The sequence below is a fragment of the Thamnophis elegans genome, chromosome 5 (genome assembly GCF_009769535.1).
Source record: "Thamnophis elegans isolate rThaEle1 chromosome 5, rThaEle1.pri, whole genome shotgun sequence".
NCBI lineage: Eukaryota > Metazoa > Chordata > Lepidosauria > Squamata > Colubridae > Thamnophis > Thamnophis elegans.
The window spans coordinates 34,706,159-34,725,873 of NC_045545.1; the positions used below are offsets into that span (position 1 = coordinate 34,706,159).

General features: G+C 42.5%; 1 protein-coding gene across 1 annotated transcript in view; it reads left to right on the forward strand.

Annotated features, from left to right (window-relative positions):
* The window catches only part of FAF1 (Fas associated factor 1), a 239,794-nt gene that overhangs the window by 215,745 nt on the left and 4,334 nt on the right, over positions 1–19,715 (forward strand). The window contains exon 18 of the mRNA XM_032218051.1: positions 4,686–4,901. Within this exon, the coding sequence (XP_032073942.1) occupies positions 4,686–4,901 (216 nt within the window). The remainder of the gene's footprint in view (positions 1–4,685; positions 4,902–19,715) is intronic.

Genomic DNA, 19,715 nt, shown 5'->3' on the forward strand with positions numbered 1-19,715 from the left:
AAGAATCATAATTACCACCGGATGCCTCCTAATCCCTTTGCCTTTTCTAGTCACATGAGCTGTTATCTCTGCCAAGGTTCTCCCTCTGGTCTAACTATTCAATTTACCGGCTCTTCTGAGTGATTCTGTTGTCCTGTCCAGGAACTTATCATTTCCACTGATGTGTTGTGGTGTAGAAACATTTGCTTTAAGTGCTTTAACTCTCACTTTCAAGAAGATTGCGTTTGCAAGTGTATTTTGGATCTTCTTCAGCCAAGTAAGCCAGACATTGTACACACCATAATTCCCTCACTCTCCATATCCCTTTGAACTTCCCCTTCTGATTATTGTAGCCAATTTCCCATGAAAACTTCTCTCTTTGCTGAGTGAACTTATGAGCAAACAGAAAGTTGTTTTCTGGAAACTGGGTTCCTTGCATACCTCCTTGAGCTGTCTCAACTAGGTCAACAAAGGCCATACTGCAGTCAGACACAATGGATAGTCAGCAGGACTCAATACATTAAAAGTAATATATCAGCAGTGTTTAGGAAACAGCAGAATTTTCCTCTCTGCTGTGCTTTTTCCCCCCTCATCTGCATTGTATAGTTCACTTGCCAAACTCCTGTTTTCCGATCAGACACCAAGTGATCTTCCAGTGGATTTTATTAAAGTCTCTAGAAGGAATGGAGAACCATCTCTACTTTCTCTCCTTCCTTAATGTCAATTATTGAATGTGTGGAATACAAATGATGCCTGCCACATAGCAACACATAACCTCCCATAACAATATATATGATTTTATATAGATTATACATAACCGTTGCAGAGTTGTTCTGGGTTCTTGTTCTTAGGTATTTCTTTGTATGATTTTGGAGCTTAAAAACATCAAAAACGTGGAGGCAAAAAGACAAAAGTTTTAATCTATGGTATGTTTGGTTTGGTTTGGTTTGGTTTGGTTTATTAGATTTATATGTCACCCTTCTCCCAAGGACTCAGGGCAGCATACAACATTAAAAGAAACACATAATACAAAAGTTAAAAAAAAATTAAATAGAATATCCCAAACAAACCCAATTAGAATTGACAATAACATTTTTTAAAAAATGTGAATTAAAATTAACAATGCTCAATAATCAATTTGTTTTGTTCAGGCCAGGCTGGCTTGCTGGAAAAGCCAACTTTTTAGGGTACGTTGGAAGGACCGGAGGTCGGTGATTATACGAAGCTCTGAGGGTAGCTCATTCCAGAGGGAAGGCGCTCCCACAGAGAAGGCTCTCCCCCTGGGGATCGCTAGCCGACACTGTCTGGCCGTCAGCACCCTGAGGAGGCCAACTCTGTGGGATCGCACTGGATGGGGGGAGGCAGTAGGTGGTCTTGCAGGTACCCTGGGCCTAAGCCATGGAGCGATTTAAAGGTCATAATTAGTACCTTGAATCGCACCCAGAAGACAACCGGCAACCAGTGCAGGCTGCCTAAAAGGGGTGTAACATGGGAGCACCTAGGTGCCCCCATGAGAACCCGCGCAGCCGCATTCTGGACCAGTTGAAGCCTCCGGGTGCTCTTCAAGGGCAGCCCCATGTAGAGAGCATTACAGTAGTCCAGGCGAGAAAGGACGAGGGCATGAGTGACTGTGCACAGAGCATCCCGATCCAGGAAGGGACGCAACTGACGTACCAGGCGAACCTGGTAAAAGGCCCCCTGGGTCACGGTCATCAGGTGTTCTTCTAAACTAAGCTGCGTATCCAGGAGGACTCCCAGATTGTGGGCCCTCTCTGAGGGGGGTAAAATTTCTCCCCCTATCATCAAAGATGGAACAAGATGCACAAATCGGGATGACGGAAACCACAGCCACTCAGTCTTGGAGGGATTGAGCTTGAGCCTGTTCCTCCCTATCCAGATCCGCACAGCCTCCAGGCATCGGGACATCACGTCGAGGGCATCGTTTGGGTGGTTTGGGGTAGAGATGAAAAGTCAGGTATCATCAGCATATTGATGATACCGTACCCCAAAACCACAGATGATCTCGCCCAGTGGTTTCATATATATGTTGAACAGGAGGCGTAAGAAAACCGATCCCTGGGGCACCCCACAAGTGATGTACCTCAGGCTCGATCCCTGCCCTCCAGTCAACACAAACTGTGACCGATCCGACAGGTAGGAGGAGAACCACCGTAAAATGGTGCCCCCCACTCTCAACCCCCCAAGCCGTCGCAGTAGGATACCATGGTCGATGGTATCGAAAGCCACTGAGAGGTCTAATAGGACCAGGACAGAGGAGCAGCCCCTGTCCCGGGCCCGCCAGAGATCATCGACCAACGCGACCAATGCCATCTCCATGCTGTATCCGGGCCTGAAACCTGACTGAAACGGATCCAGGTCGACAGCTTCATCCAGGGACTGGGGAAGCTGACGTGCTACCGCACTCTCGACAACCTTCGCTACAAAGTGAAGGTTGGAGACCGGACGATAGTTGGCTAAAGAAGCTGGGTCCAGGGAAGGCTTCTTAAGGAGGGGCCTCACCACCGCCTCCTTCAAGGCGGTGGGAAAGAACCCCTCTCTCAACGAAGCGTTGGTAATCGCCTGGAGCCAGCCTCATGTCACCTCCAGGGAAGCCGAGACTAACCAAGAGGGACACAGGTCCAGCACACAAGTGGCAGCACTGAGTCTCCCTATAATCTTGTCCATGCCCTCGGGGGTCACAGGGTCAAACTCATCCCAGATGGTCTCCACAAGATTCATCCCCGTCGACTCGCCCGAATCTACCCAGTCAGAGTCCAAGTCTGAGCGATTTTATCCTGCAGATACTGAACAAATTCTTCAGCCCTACCCTGCAAGGGGTCTTTCCCAGCTCATTGGTTAAGTAAGGAGTGGGTCACCCTAAACAGGGCGGCTGGGCAGTTATCTACGGACGTGTTCGATCAGATTCGGACCAGCTGGCCCTCCAACCACTCTCTAGGCGTCTTTTCCGGCATGCATATAGCTTTTGAGCATACTAATTTGTACACTTTTTTGCTGGTGTTTATGTTTGTCCTGTTGGTTTTTTTATTGTTCTTAATAACACTAACTTTTCATTTTCAAATCTAAATATGTCCCAATTTTAAATTCATTGAATCCAGTTTTAACCATACTTGAAGATCAATCAAGCCTAAGTTGTGTAGTCTTTTTTAATTTCCATTGCATGATTTCAAAGATCCCACTATTAAGAATGAATATGATAGAATCTAGCTCAACAGAGGAATCTGAAAAAAGTTAGGCATTCAAAAATTCATTAACATTCTTAAAATACGGAACATTTTAAAGAAATGTATTTGTTTTGAAAGCACTAAGAGAACAGTTTGACTTAAAGTTATTTCATTGACATATATTTTCATAAGTAGGTAACCCATTCCGAAGCAAATTTATGTATAGAGAAATTAGATGTTGAGAACTTTGCTCTCTTGTTAAAAAATATGTGAGAAGGTTACAGGATTTTAATAAATTAATATATCTGTCTAAATATTTAATGGTTTTGATTTTTACACTTTAAAGGGCAATTTGGCACTTTGCAATTATTCACTCAATCAAGATTTCCTAAGTCCTTTCTGTCCAACAATTAAATTACCTATCACTGCTATGCAGTAAACTATTGGTTTAATAATGTGTTATAAGAGAAGGATTTATTTTAATTAGTTGTTTTTTTGCTGTTATTAAGAAATGGATAAAGATGAATATGTTATTGAGATGTAAATTATAGAACTGTTGTTTGGAAATTGACTTCAAAAACAGGAAGACAGCCTAATACGTGGAGAACATTTTTCTTTAAAAAAGAAAAAGGAGCTTAAGCATTAGAAATAAAAAGAAAGGAGTTTACCCTGTATTTTATCTAGGCAAAGAAAAAAATCTTTCCCAGTTATCTTATGGCAATCATGAGTCAAAGTCAAGATGACAGTCAAGATCATGCAAACCCTGCCCATTTTGTATGTGTGTTTGGATATTTAAAAGGTTAAGACTTTGATTGTGTCATCATGACCATTATCATGATATTTTTTAATCTACTAATCTAGTAGTGTCATTTAAGTATCAGTGCTAGGCAATATTCATAACAGAGCAAAATCTTCTATTATCACCAGGTAGGCAAAATTTGATCTGGAAATATCGTTAAATAAAGACAGTTAAGGTAAGGTGAGGCCTGCCAATCATCATTTTGAAAGCTTTCCAAAAGATAGTAGCCATTTATAGAATATTGGAAATGATAATCTTAACAAAATTTATTTCCTAGGTTTGAATCTCTGTAAAAGGCAGGGAGAATGTGTCAATGAGCCAACTCATGCTTCTCTCTTGTTAGGAGATGGAATGTAAAATGTAATTTTATGGTATGTAATAGGTAAACGCATAGAGTTGGCTTTTCTATTTTTCTGCCCTCAAAATGAACAGAATTTTTTTTTAAAACTGATAGTGTGGAAGTTTGATATTGCTACAAAATTTGAGTCAAGAAGAGGTAACTTACTCTCTCAGAAACCTAGAGAGCTTAATGCAAATGAAAGAAAGCCGCCATTTTGGAGAAATGATCGAATTCAGCCTCTGGCAGATCTATGAGCAAAAAATTAATCAAAGCGTACTCTTGTCAGCCTATTTTTTTATAATGCCATTCTTATTTACAAAATAATAGAATTAACAATGAAGTAGCTACTGATCTCTACATGACTTTTCTTCCTTTCTTTCCTCAGGCTATAAGGCTCTCTTTAGAGCAGTCATTGCCTCCTGAGCCCAAACAGGAGAGTACTGAATCAGTTAGTAAGCTACGTATCCGAACACCCAGTGGAGAATTCTTTGAACGACGTTTCCTGGCCAGTAGCAAGCTGCAGGTCGTCTTTGATTTTGTAGCTTCCAAGGGTTACCCTTGGGAGGAGTTCAAGCTACTAGGGACTTTTCCCAGGAGAGATGTAAGTAAATAAATGTGTTTAGAATACTTTTTCCATTCCTTTACCCAATTGTAGTTCATACTTAGGATGGTAAAGCTGAATTTATTTGTGGATTGTGAAATAAGCCTATCTCCTGCTCAGTGCAGAAGCTATCTTATAGGATGTGCTGTTGCATTTCTCCGAGATGGCCATCTACTGTAGATAGCTTCAGCAAAAGAAAGTCCCTCAATTTTTAAATTTTTAAATTTTCTAATATTTTCCACCTTCTATTTTTCAACTCATAGATTTGTACCTCTGGTTTTTAGGGCTCCACATGTGTCTGTCCCTAACTCTAACTAAGAACCAATCTGAGGATTCTTGCATAACTAACGGTATTTCAAGATTTGAATGTGAGAGCCAGCTTCTCAATGTCAAAATAAAAAAAACATTTGCTCTTTGATTAGATTATTCTATAATATCACTGGTATTTAAACATTGATAACAATTAATCAGTGGAACCTTGGCTTCAAAAATTGTGGGTGCTCCAACACTGGGGATTTTTAAAAAGAGATTGGACAACCAATTTGTCTGCAATGGTATAGTGTCTCCTACTTGAGCAGGGGGTTGGACTAGAAGAACAACTCTGTTATTCTGTCTATATTGGCTCTTAAACAAATCTATTTTATCACAGGATAAATATTAACTTGTGTGTTCACCGTAGCAAGAAAGGGAGCAAATCAAATAGATTCCTACTAGTAGTAGTTTATTTGATTAATTATAGTTTTGGATGCTTCTTCAGTTGATATTAGATATTGATGAGTGGAGAGAACCAAACCCAAGGGCATCCATCAGTCCTTGACCTTAACTTATCCTTATTCATCTTGCATCAGAATAGTGCCATTTGCTAACCTTGTTTCTGGAATGGAATACTGATCACCAGGAGAACAACGTGTTTTTTCTCAACTCAAGGATGGTGAATGGTACTTTAACCTAGCTGTAACAAACAAACAGCTGTCAATCATTCACCAAACAAGACAGGAGGAACCATTCATCTCAACTGAAAATGCATTTGGTTCCTACAGTTCTTGGATCCATCTGACTTTTGTCAGTACCAAAACAGCAGACTGATTTCTGAAGCAGCCAACTGCATGAGGTCCTAGGAATTAGCCTCTATCCTAGGGAGGTCTCCAAGTGATGATGGATATATTTGAAACATGGAAAGAAACACTTCTGTGGCATTACTTTTAAATTATATAAATAAATGTAATAATCAAATGAGCATAACAGACGTTATTCTTTTCACATAAGACAAAATACAAAAGAAAGACCAAAATTAGGGGTGGGCAATTATGGCAACTTTATGACCTGTGGATTTTGACATGATTAGATTGGACTCCCAGAATTCCTGAGTCAGCATGGTTGACTTAGGTTCTGGGAATTGAAGTCCACAGGTCGTAAAGTTCCATAGTTGCCCATTCCTGACCAAGGTAATATCTTTATTGGGATCAACTGAAATGACAGAAAAGTGAACAAAGTTTTGAAAACTTTACTGCTTATTCACTACTTCATGACCTTTTAGTTTCTCCTTCCAGCGGTATTACTTGATTGTTTCTTTTGGATTTTTTCTAGTGATATCCTTTAATGACAAGATCTCTGATAACTACTTGAAAAGAGTTATGGTGTGGGTTTTGTATGGCATGGCATTTGAAACACAAGACAAGAGGCATCTCACAAGAGCATTGGCATGTCTTAACAGCCTGCACCTGCAAGTTTCTTTTGTAATCAAAATTAAACCTTGTTTTTCTTTTTCTGTGCCACATTTCCTCTTTTAAATGCAAGCAATGAAATCCACTTATTTGGGAGTACTATATACCGGAGACTTAAGCTCTTTATTTACTGTATCTGGAGGCCTGAGTAAGTTAAGACTTCTACAGTAATTCACGTTTATTTATCTGAGCTGTAGCTTAGGATCAGTTGGCACCTAAGTTACTTAAGGTTATTCAAATGCATTTAAAATGTTGCTTAATAATTCAAAACCAGTTTGTTTTGTTTAGAGTATTACGATTCTAAAAATCCCTTTAATTAGTCAATTCCAACAGCAGCTTAAGTAAACAAGGATAAGGAAAAGACATCTATTTCTTACCCTTCCGTTTCAAAATAGCAGTTAAAATAAATTTAATGGAGGAGAATACAGTGAATCCAGTCAAGAGAAGGATTTAGGTTGATTTAGAACCAGATTGTAACTGGATAATTGCAGGACTATAAAATATAGCTGAGGGATTAATAGGACTTGATTGGAAGCAGGTGTTCGTTTGGTATGTTGAATACCAACTGTACTGTAGAAGGAGATGGACAGAGAAAGAAGCAAAAGGCTATGTTGTAACATGTATCATATTTCTGAACATAAAAATGATGATTACTGGATCAGTTCTTTTTGACCAGCATTCTACGACAATCCAACTTAGAAGTGGATATAAAAATGATTGGTGTTTCTGTGGGGAGGGTGTGAAAAAAGAGAATGGATTTCCCCCCCTGCTTTTCCCCACATTTTCCATTATTTCATCCTTTTATATCATAGCCCTATCCTTCTGTATCTAACTATATTGCAAGTTCCATTGAGGATAGTAAAAAATCACCTTTTTAAAATTACTTCCAAACATTCTCCTGATTACTCTATGAACTACCTGAGATAGGGTAAGATTCCCTGTCTAGTGGTAATTTCTCAGTACTCTCATGAATATTGAACACTACAAATAACTGTCACCAAGATAAGAGTATTCTGTTTAAATGCCTGTACCCTATTTTCTCATGCTTAGTTTTTACTTTATGAATTTTTGCTAGAAGAAAGTGTAGAAGCAAAATGCCAAGAAATAGCCTTGGCAACATTAAGAAATTAACATTGCTGTGTCTGCTAACTAGAAAATTTAATGATCTCCTGCTGTTTTGGTAATTGGACAAGTAAATGCATCTTAATAAGGCTCTGATCCTTAGTGATCCTATACCCCAAACTTTGTTCATTCCGATAGGGCTTACACTGTCAGAACTGCTTGAGAATCTGTAAATTACTAAGACATTTTTGTATACATGTTGTTGGTCTTAACTGTACATCAGTTATATTGTAGCATCTGGGAATGTTGTGTTCCCCACTCTGAATCTTCTTGAGAAACATTTCCTCACACTGATAATTATAAATGGTGTCTTTAAGCTAATAACTACCTCCTTTTTATACGCAATCTGTATTCAATTGTCTTTGTCTCAGGCTCTCAGCTTGATCATAAACATTCATGTGCACCATTTTTCATAGTTCAGAATGTGAGATAAATTAATGTATGACTTAAAATGTCCTCAAACTTAGCTAACTGGGGGAAAAAAACTTTCCTTATCTCTTAGAATGCACATGTACAGTATTTGTAGTAAAAATAGTTCAGAAATCCAGAAAATGAATGCATAATCTATTGACCTATACCAATTCTTGGAAGAAATGGTATAATGGATTTAAAGTCCATTTTAAAGGCATTCAGAATTCAAGAATTATATAGAAAACATAAATTATTGACTTGTGGAGGCCAATTAATTCAACTGTGACCCAAAGGGTGAATATCAGACCTGTGATTGAGCTGTTTCCTTTGAAAAAGAGTTCATTACTAATTCAGGTAGACCTCAGTTTAGGTCCACAATTTGTACCAGAACCTCGATTACTAAGCAGTGCAATTGTTAAATCTGTTAAATCATCATGTGACTGAGACCGATTTTACAATCTTCTATTGCTGCGGTCCTTACGTGAATCAGAAGCTACTGGAAAGGTCACAGATAGCAATCATATGACCCCGATACGTTACAATCATCATAAATTCATACATTTTACCAAATGCATAAATCACAACTATATGATTGCAGAGATGCTTCAACCCTTGTCAGTATAAAGACCAATCCTAAGTAACTTTTTTCAGCATCATTGTAACAATGAACTAAGTTGCAAAAGTGCATTGCCTTTACTGGCAGACTGCCTTTAGTTGTAGTAAATCATTGTAGATACCTTTTAATGCAAGTCAAAATAAAATGCTAGCACCATACAAATCCTTTAAAAAACTGGAATAAAATGAAGCAAAATGATAGTGCCTGCAATGCACATGCATGTGGAGACAGCTAGGGATATCTTCTAAAGTACTCTTTTTCCTGGTTTACATGGGCCTCTTCCTTGTCCTCAAAATATATTGGATCTTAGAATTCACTTTTTAAAATTCAATGGGCCTAAATTAATTCCTCTTGATCCCAGTGCATCTTAAGTCTTGAAGGGTTTTATTTATTGACACTCCAGTATAAAAGTTACGACATTTCCCATTGTCTAGCACAAACTCATGTCGTCTGCAGCATCATGTGACATATCAGGATCTTTTTCCCCTTTGCTAAACTGGGTGTGGCCAGCACATGACACATCCGGCCCACGTGCTGGGAGTTTGGCAGCCCTGGTCTAGCAGTATAGAAACCTCTAATTCTTTCCTCTTACAATGCACATATCAAATTTATTTATTGATATCTATAGAAATTACTAGTATTTTTTTTAATTTTTAAAAGATTTGAACAGTTAGTCTAGTATCTCAGGTAATAGAGATTAGATAAGCAGATAATGAAAATGCTGTTCTTTCAAACAATATTGTTAACAAATGTTGTAGCTGTAATATAGCCTCTAAGTTACACCTGATAGATGATATTTGGCTCTTAGCACAGTATATGTTAAAAATGAATCCTCATCATCTATCAATTGATCCCAAGCCAATATCCCGGCTTTCCCCCCATTTTTTCCATATCACCATCCTTTCCTTAATTTGTAAGACAATTTAGCATGGGAAAAAGAATTGAATCTCTTTTTAGATGTTACATTCCATAGCTTTCTAACTGATATAATTGTTTCCAGAGATACTAGAATTCTATTGTATTTAAATTGTGATACCGACCATTCAACCAAGGGTGCTACATATGTGTATCCAACGTTGGCCAAATCATAACATTAGCACCATTTATTGCTTCCAGTATTTAACACTTGATGGTAGGTAAATTTTATAACATTTGATATATCAAAGAATTAATATCCACTTCTTATTGTCTACAAACCAATAAGTTTCAACATGGTGTTAACAAAGTCACAGCATCAAAGCTAGTCAAGCATGAATGGAAAGAACATTTCAGCATTCACAGAGATTTTATTCCGTGAGCTTGTTCTAGCCAAAGCAATTGGAGGTGAATCTCCCCTACAGATTTCAATATATTATAAGATATTATAAGCAACACAAATCTTTAGATATTTGGGTTTAACACTCCGAAGACAAGCACCCTGAACAAAAGTTGGAAGCAAATAAGCATTTAATATAACCATTTAGTAGGACGGTGTATGCTTCAAAATACTCAGAAAGGTTTTTGACCTTTCTCAGACACAAACTTTAGATGGACCATTGACTTATCTGAAGAGTCGTTTTCAGGGTACTGCAAAGGAGTGTCCAAGCAAGGGTTAAATACAACCAAACTGCCCAGAGCTGAATTGAAACTTTAAGCCACGCCTCTGGTGCTGATTATCCTCAGATTTTTCAATGAAGACGTGGAACTGTTGCGCGCTGAGAAGTCCAACATTGGATCAACAAGAAACACAACTGGAACAAGTCCAACTGGAACATCCAAGGAAACAAACGCAATAACAGCAGAGCCAGACCCCAGGGTGGGGTGGACTCTCCTTCGCAGCGCCCTGAAAACGATCCTTCAGGTAAGTCAATGGTCCTTTTCCAGGGCGCTGCTCAGGAGAGTCCAAGCAAGGGACATACCCAAGCTAAATGTCACTAGGGCGGGAAGCAGAAGTAGACAGGGTCTCTCCGCTGGAATGAATACCCTGCAGAACACGCCTCCCAAAGGCCCCTTCCACTGAAGCAAACTTGTCCAACTTGTAATTCTGCACAAACGGAGATAAGGAAGTCCATGTGGCCACTCTGCAAATCTCAATGGGAGCCCGCGTCGCCCAGGCCGCAGTGGTGGCAGCACTTCTGGTCGAATGCGCCCTGATGCGACTGGGTACCGGTCAAGACTGCAGAACATGGGCGAGAGCTATGCAGGCCCTAAGCCAACTGCCAATCATAGACGAGGAGACCTTCTTGCCCTGAGATGACAGCTTGAAGGATACAAACAATGACTCAGAGCATCGAAAACTGGCCGTACGCTTGATGTATCTGCGTAGCGTCCTGCGAACATCCAGCTTGTGCCAGCGTTCCTCACGAGGATGCCTCGGATGCGGACAGAAGTCAGGGAGGATGACTTCCTGGGCCCGGTGGAACCAGGAATTAATTTTAGGCACGAAAGAAGGGTCCAGCCGAAGGATCACCCTGTCTTGGTGAAACAAGCACAAATCCTCACGGACAGCCAAGGCAGCCAGCTCAGAGATACGTCTAGCTGAGGTGATGGCAATGAGAAAAACGGTCTTAAAAGTCAGATGTTTCAAGCTGGCCGAATGGAGGGGCTCGAACGGCGGTTCGACCAGAGCCCGCAAAACCACATTAAAGTCCCAAGTCGGGTATCTGTGAACCATCGGGGGACTCAGGTTAGTCGCCCCCCCTGAGAAAATTGCGAATGGTGGGGTGACGGCCGAGAGAAAGGTGACCCTCAGGGGCCAGGATGGTGGAGAGCGCGGCAACCTGACAACGAAGAGTGTTAGGCACCAAACCCTTATAAGGCCATCTTTCAGAAAGTCCAGAATGACAGGAATCGAAGCTGAAGAAGCTGAAACACCTCTGGAAGAACACCAGGTAACAAAGGCCCTCCAGGTGGTGTCGTAACTCTGAGTCGTGGAAGGACGACGTGATGCCTGAATGGTGCTGATCACCTTGGTGGAAAGGTTGTCCATGCTTAAGAGATCCCTCTCAAGTGCCAAACGGCTAGTTGTAGCCACTGGGGCTCTGGATGAAGAAGGGCCCCTTGGCAGAGAGAGATCTCGTATGGAGGAATTTGCCACAGGTCTCAAACGGACAGACTCACCAGATCGGCAAACCAGGTCCTCCTGTGCCAAAAGGGGGCTACCAGAAGGATCTCCGCTGCCTCCACCAGGATCTTCCTAATGACTCTGGGAAGAAGAGGCAATGGGAGAAAGGCGTAGAGCAGTTCCTTCAGTCAAGGGCAGTGAAGAGTGTTTACCCCCTCGGCCCTCGAGTCGTGGAATCTGGTGAAGAACCTGGGAAGATGAGAGTTGGCCGCTGTTGCGAACAGGTCCACCTGTGGGCAGCCGAACCTCTGAACTATGCTGTGGAACAGCTGCGGGTGCAGGCACCACTCCGAGTGATCGACAGTCGCCCTGCTTAGCCAGTCTGCCTGGGTGGTCACCGTGCCAGAGATGTGCTCCGCCTGTATGACAGCAGATGGAGCTCCGCTCACTGACCTAGGTCGTCGGCTTCCAACATCAAGGACCTGGACCGTGTGCCCACCTGGCGGTTGATGTGCGCCTTCGTCGCACAAGGGAACAGGACACCTGATGAAATGACGGGGAGGAAGAGAGAGGAATTCTAGGGTGAGACCCAGTTGGATCGTTTGTAATACCCACTGGTCCGACGTGACCTGCTCCCACTGGGCGTGAAACAATTGGAGCCGCCCTCCTATGGGAGCTGATTCCCGACAGTCACTTATACTTTCTGAAAGGGTGGGAGCCAGATCCCCCTTGAAAGGGGCGTCTGGAGTAATACGATTGGTGACCCCTGTCCCGAAAGGACTGACGGTCCTGGGACCTGTCCACCTGCTGGTTGAATGGGTGATGCGACTGAGCAGAACTGGAAGAAGGTTCCGAGTTCCGAAAGGACTGCCTCCTGTAGGAGTAAAAGCCCTTCTTATCGGATTTCTTAGAAACCGACGGCATCACCTTCTTTTTGTCCTTATTTTCCACTAGGACTGGATCCAACACCTCCCCAAAGAGCTTGGCCCCTTTGAAGGGGGCAGAAACTAACTTCCACTTGGAACGCATGTCCACGTTCCAATGCCTCACCCATAAGAGACGCCTGGTGGTGACATTCGAAGCCAGGGCCCAAGAAGCGAATTTAGCCACACTGAGGGTGGCATCAGCAGTATACTCGGTGGCAGCCATGATTTTATTAATCTCCTGCCTTAACTTGATATCCTTAACTGGAACCCTCGCCATTAACCGCCTCAACCAGAGGAGAGCGGCCCTGGAAAGAAAGGAAGCCGAGGCAGATGTCTTAATTGCCCATGCAGCCGCCTGGTGCGTCTTATGACAGGCATTCTCAGATTTCTTATCCTCAGCCTTAAGACCCTCTAACAAATCAGGCGGAAGCACCGATGTTGAGGTGAGGGCCGCTACCGGAGGATCGATAGGAGGCAGCTTAAGTAAATCCTCCAGGCTGGCATCCACAGTGTACAGCTTCTTATCATTGCTAGAGGGGGTAGCCATAGTAGCAGGTTGGGCCCATTGTTTCTGAACCAAATTAAGAAACATCTTGGGAATAGGAATGATCTCCTGGACTGAGACCAGTTCCTCAAACAAATCCCCAGATAAGTCATCCAGTTCAGCAGGAGCTTGAACAGCTAGAGTGGACCCCATATGGGTGGCCAGCTTGGCCTTGTCCAAAATGGTTTTGAAATTTGCAGTGTTAAATAGTCCCGATGAATAGGGCTTTTGAGCCGCTGCACCTTCCTCCCCCGAGAATTCAGCCTCCTGAACAGACAGAATGTCATCCCCCTCCTCCCAGTCCGAAGCCTCGGAAACAGAAGAGGAGTGGGGGGAATGCAGGGGATGTGGGGGAGAAGCAATCATGGGAACTGGCTGGGGCTCTAGGTGTTTAGTCTTGTGGGTGCGTTTGCCCTTGTGAACAACTACCGTCCAGTCTCCAACCTCCCCTTCATTGGGAAGGTTGTTGAGAAAGTGGTGGCCTCGCAACTCCGGCGGTCCTTGGATGAAGCCGATTATCTAGACTCCTTTCAGTCGGGTTTCAGGCCTGGCTACAATACGGAAACTGCTTTGGTCGCACTGACCGATGATCTCTGGAGAGCCGGGGATGGAGGTCATTCCTCCATCCTAGTGCTCCTTGACCTCTCAGCGGCCTTCGATACCATCGACCATGGTATCCTTTTGCGACGGTTGCGAGAGGTGGGGGTGGGAGGCACCGTTTTTCGGTGGTTCTCCTCCTACCTCTCGGACAGGTCGCAGTCAGTGTTAGTTGGGGAGGAGAGGTCGACCCCTAGGCCCCTGAAATACGGGGTTCCTCAGGGTTCGGTCTTGTCCCCCCTGCTATTTAATATCTACATGAAGCCACTGGGTGAGATCATTCGACGGCACGGGATAAAACACCATCAATATGCGGACGATACACAGTTGTATCTGTCCGCCCTGTGCCAACTCAGTGAAGCGGTTGACATGATGTGCCAGTGCCTGGAGGCTGTTAGGGTCTGGATGGGGGTTAACAAGCTTGTACTCAATCCAGACAAGACCGAGTGGCTGTTGTGTTTCCCTCCCAAAAACTTGGTCAATATTCCATCACTCAGGCTGGGGGGTGAAAATCTACTCGCAACTTGGGGGTCCTCCTGGATCCACAGCTGACTCTAGAACACCATTTGTCGGCTGTGACCAGGGGGGCATTTGCCCAGGTTCGCCTGGTGCACCAGTTGCGTCCCTACCTGAACCGGGAGGCGCTCGCAACAGTCACTCACGCCCTCGTGACCTCAAGACTGGACTACTGCAATGCGCTCTACATGGGGCAGCCCTTGAAGAGTATTCGGAGACTTCAACTCGTCCAGAATGCAGCCGCGCAAGCGATTGTGGGTGCACCTCGGCACACCCACGTTACACCTATCCTCCGCGAGCTGCACTGGTTACCGATCAGTCTCCAGATATGCTTCAAGGTGCTATTCGTAACTTATAAAGCCCTTCATGGTATTGGATCTGGGTACTTGAGAGACCGCCTGCTGCCAATTACCTCCCACAGACCCATTAGATCTCACAGGGTTGGCCTCCTCCGGGTGCCATCTACCAGCCAATGCCACCTGGCTATTACCCGGGGGAGGGCCTTCTCTGTGGCAGCTCCGGCCCTCTGGAATGAACTCCTCGCAGGGATTCGGACCCTCACCTCTCTCCAGGCCTTCCGAAAAGCCGTCAAAACCTGGCTTTGCCGGCAGGCCTGGGGGTGATGCGTTCCCTCCCCTCTCGACATGTATGGTTGTGCGACTGTTGTTTTCTTTTATTATTTGTATTTTGTCTTTTTATGTTCCCCTTTTTCCCCTTTGAATTGTTCGCCGCCCTGAGTCCTCCCGGAGAAGGGCGGCATACAAATAATAAAATACAATACAATACAATACAACATGCCCGCTTCGATGCCCTGGGAAATGGCCCTATTGATAGCTTCCTGCATTTCCACTGAAAGATCAGGCCGAAGATCCTCCATGAGCCGAGCTCAGGGTTTGGGCCTTGAAGGCGGAAGTTGAGGAGCCAAGGGACCCGGGGCAAGGCCTTCTTCTAGGTCCAAAGGGCAAGCGAAAAGATCAGCCTGATCTACCATTGAGGCCCCTGGAGATACTGCCCTAGACATGGAAGCTGTGGGGGAAAACTCCTGGCCCTCATCCTCACTGTCTGAAACAGGCCTTGGCTGGGCCGGAGGAACCTCCATGGCAGGCTCCTCAGGAGACACCAATTGAGAGGACTGCGTTTGGTACTGGGCCTTGGAGAATTGCTTTTCAAGGCCTTATGATGGCATAATGCATCCTTGTCTGGCCCTGATCCCTGCTTAGGGGTTGGCCTGGAGTATGGTTTGGAGCCCCTGATGGCCTCCCTGGCAGCCACACCAGCCTGCCTGGAGAAAACCCTGGAGGAACCCCCCTGCCTGGGTGGAATCCTCGGGAGCCTGCTCAGCCATTAGTAACTGTGGCTAATCAGGGACTACCTCCACTCACCACCTTGCAAAAGCCTTGCAAACCAACAGATGCTCTGAAGGGACATGAAGGGATCGCAGCAGCAATATCCAGCAGGTGGAATAAAACGCAAGCGTTAACAGCTCCCAGCACTGTAGGAATGAGGCTTGTGACCAGCGGCCCCAATCCTTGCCGCTCAGGTGAAAAGGATACACCTAATTGCCAGCCAGTCCAGACAAAGAGTGGCTCCTCGCAGCACCTGCTGTGACTCAGGCTGCAGGCAGCTGCCACGAGGTTGAAATCAGAAACCAAAACTGCAAATAGATCCCAAAATGACGACCGGAAGATCTAATACTTAAAAGTTGCCGCCAAACCATCCGGAGCTCTGAGGCACCGCACCTGTACGCCAGCCACCAAAGGCACGGATGCCAACCACAGGAGCCTCAGCAAGGCTTTCCCCCTCCCCAGCGAGAGTCGCAACAGCGCTGGCGTCAGAACTCTGACCCGCGCGCTTGCCCCAGCAGCTGCCTGCGTTCCGTGCGGCGCCTGGGATTTAAGCAGGATGCCAGAGAACCGAAGAGCGAGTTAGAAACGAATTAAAGAAATCTAATTACACTCACTCAGCCTGATCACCCCCTAAACTGAAAATACTCACAGTAAATGCTCAAGAGAGTCCGAGCTAATAAAATAAATGAAGAGAAACTTAAAGCGCATTCACTGGGCTAGCTGAATTGAAAAATCTGAGGATAATCAGCACCAGAGGCGTGGCTTAAAGTTTCAATTCAGCTCTGAGCAGTTTGGCTGTATTTAACCCTTGCTTGGACTCTCCTGAGCAGCGCCCTGGAAAATAGTGCAGTCCATCCTTTTCAGTTTCCACATGAATATGAGAAGAAAATGCAGCTACTTTAATGGCTCTTTAATGAGTTGATTCTTTAAAGCAATCACATCTTTAAAGATGAGGTTACAGTGTTTTTACAGACATAAAGAAACCTGCAAAAGAAGAGCTGCTTCAATGTATAGCAGCTAATGATCTTGTAAAGTCCAAAATCTTTCTTGTGAATTGTTTTCATCAGCCCTTTTCTTTAATAATCAGCATTTTACACTTTCAACAGCAATACTAGTTAAACATTTTGAGGCCGCCATTCTGTCTTTCCTTTCTTCCATCTTCATAGTTTAGTGAGTTTCTTAAGCATTGGTAAACCTTGAGCACATTTGTTTTTCTAAACCAAAATGAGCAGCCATCCAATGTGTACAGTATATTCTTACTTTGTATATTAGAGCTCAACAACAACATTCACAAAAGGAACATTTGTTACCCAGATTAGATTCACTATTTATGTCAGATTAATAATAAGATTTTTTTAAATTCTAGTCCTTCACCAGGTGTGCATTTTAAGTGAATCTCACAGCACTTATACCTTGATAAGAAGGATTAGGCATGAAAGTTAAAGGATTCTTTGTCTACTAAATTCAACAGAGTAATTCATGCATGTGTAAAAAAGCAAAGGAAGTTTGCCTCCTCGAGAACTGGATCCTGTTCTTGGGTGTTAACAGAGGTGATGACTATGATCCTTGTTACTCATATTTGACATGAGTATATTCATATCATTACTTAAAACAGCCTTGGGCTGTTTGCCATTACTTCACCTTATTCACACACACCCATGCCTGTAAGAGGCTGTATCTAGTAAACAGTCAAGTGATACAGTTGTGTGTGTGTGTGTTTGTGTGTGTTTGTGTGTGTATGTGTACATATATATAAAGATATATTAGAAAGAACTTTACTAAAATAACTTTAGAAACTGAGTAGGAAAAGGAAATAGTTGTTATATATAATATTCATTATTTTTTTTAAAAAAATCTCTAATCCAAATCACTTTTACATTTGTCCCTAAATCAGATCAGAAAAAGATTTTTGTCAATATTTCTTAGATAAGAGTAAATATATTTAATTGGTCAAAATGGCTAAAAAGCCATACCTTGGTGACATTTTCCATGTTTTATGTGCTTGAACCTAATGATTATGACTGACAATTTTGAAGCTGTTGTCTAGAAGGATATGTGCACAATGAATGCTACAGGAAAAAGACAATACATATTTGATAAATATTTAAAGAAAGGGCTGGCAGGAGTGTGACTTGCATTGGAGGTATAATTTCACTCTGTATAGGAAAGATTTAAATGTCAATCATTCAGGCTTCGTGAAATTATTTGAATGAATACTATACTTATCTGATAAATCAGGTGTGCAATCAGAAATAATTATATATCTATAAGGCTTCCTTGTGCCCAGGAGGCTGTATTGTACTGTATACACACATGCATATGTACCTGTAAAATATCCTGCTAAACTCAATGCTTTAAAATAGATTAGCTTAATATCTGTAAAAGTGACCACTCTGTATTTTACATGCCAACTTCAACCCCCAAGATTTCTTAGATCTAGAGACATTCTAAAAAAGTGGATGATGGCTGGGAGCTCAAGCAATTGGATATGACTTAAAGGGCAGTCTAAAGAAAGGAAGAAGGGCTCCTTCCAGAGAAAATGAGGAAGCGTTTGGATGGAAGACAGCGAGGGTTTTCTAAATGATTGCCAAATATTTAGAGAAAAGTTAATATTTGGCAATTGATAGAGGCTAACAGAGACTACGTGTTTCCTGAATTAAGAAAATTGGGAATTCAGAGGAAATTTCTTCTTTCAGAATATTGCTTTGCATCCAGATAAATGAGAAGGTTATTTTATCTTTTAGCCTCCCAACTCTGCTCTTCTGAGAATGAGTATTTTGTTACTGTCTTTGCCATCGTGGCAGTCATTTTGTGAATTGACCGCTTCTGTAGCAGAATGACCATGATGATGCTTGGATGCGTTTACAAAATTTCCAATATTCCTACCAGCCCCAAATGTAGCCATAGAATCATATGTTTCAGAATTGAATGTAGTCTTTAAAATAAAAATTTAATAGCACAATACTATTCACCCCTAGTCAGAAATGTCTAATTCAGTTCAGTGGGTTTACTACCAGTTAAATGACTAAAAATTATTACAAAGTCATTCTCCAGAGAGGTTGGCTGCTTAATAAATTGCAGAGTAACAATTAAAGTTACCTTCCAGCATTATTATCTGAGACTGGTTAGAATAGGAAAAATCATTTTTACAGTAGAAGAATTAAACTGTAATCTGTTTGAAAACATATCTCATTCATTTAAGTAAATTTATAAAGAATCTTACCAGAGTGCCTTATACCCCAAAGACTTGCATCCAGAGTCAGGAACAGGACTGAGATTGGACTTTTTCTCTTGGTTTCTGTTCTGATTCATTTTAGTTAAGAGTGATCTACTGAGAGAGAGTCTATATTTCAGTAAATCCTTATATTCTCTTATTATCAAAAATGTAGAAGATAGGGAGATCATAATAAGACAGATTTCACTGTCACCCTGGATACTGGTTGAATAGGCCCAAAATATTATTATCATTTTTATTATTGCTAGCAGTAAGAGATGTTGCCTATCTTTTAAAACATTCTTCTGGTCAGACAAACGTTAAACGTTCTATTTCCATGCTAAAGCAACATATTTACATGCCACAAATAACAAAGTAAATGCTGCAGAAGGGAACCAGCATGATAATTAAGTACAATGACGATCTATATGAACAGCAAATGCCAGGGAGCTAAAACAAAGCAACAACAGCTTTATTTGTTGACAGATGTAAGAGCCATATTGTTAGTTAATTGGGTAATGGTGTAAACATTTGCAAACTATGTGGTCCCTAGGTGAATTTTAAAAAAAAATCAGCAGGAACTCTGAAAATCCAAGGTGAAAGACAGCAAATCTCTTCCTAGCACAGGTACGCAAATAAATCTCCAAAGTTGAAAGCATCTGAGAAAAGGACATCGTTCATAGTTGTTATTAAGGGTAAAGTGGAGTTTGCCAATCCAAGATTTCTGATTAGGATGTGCATTGTTAATCACACTG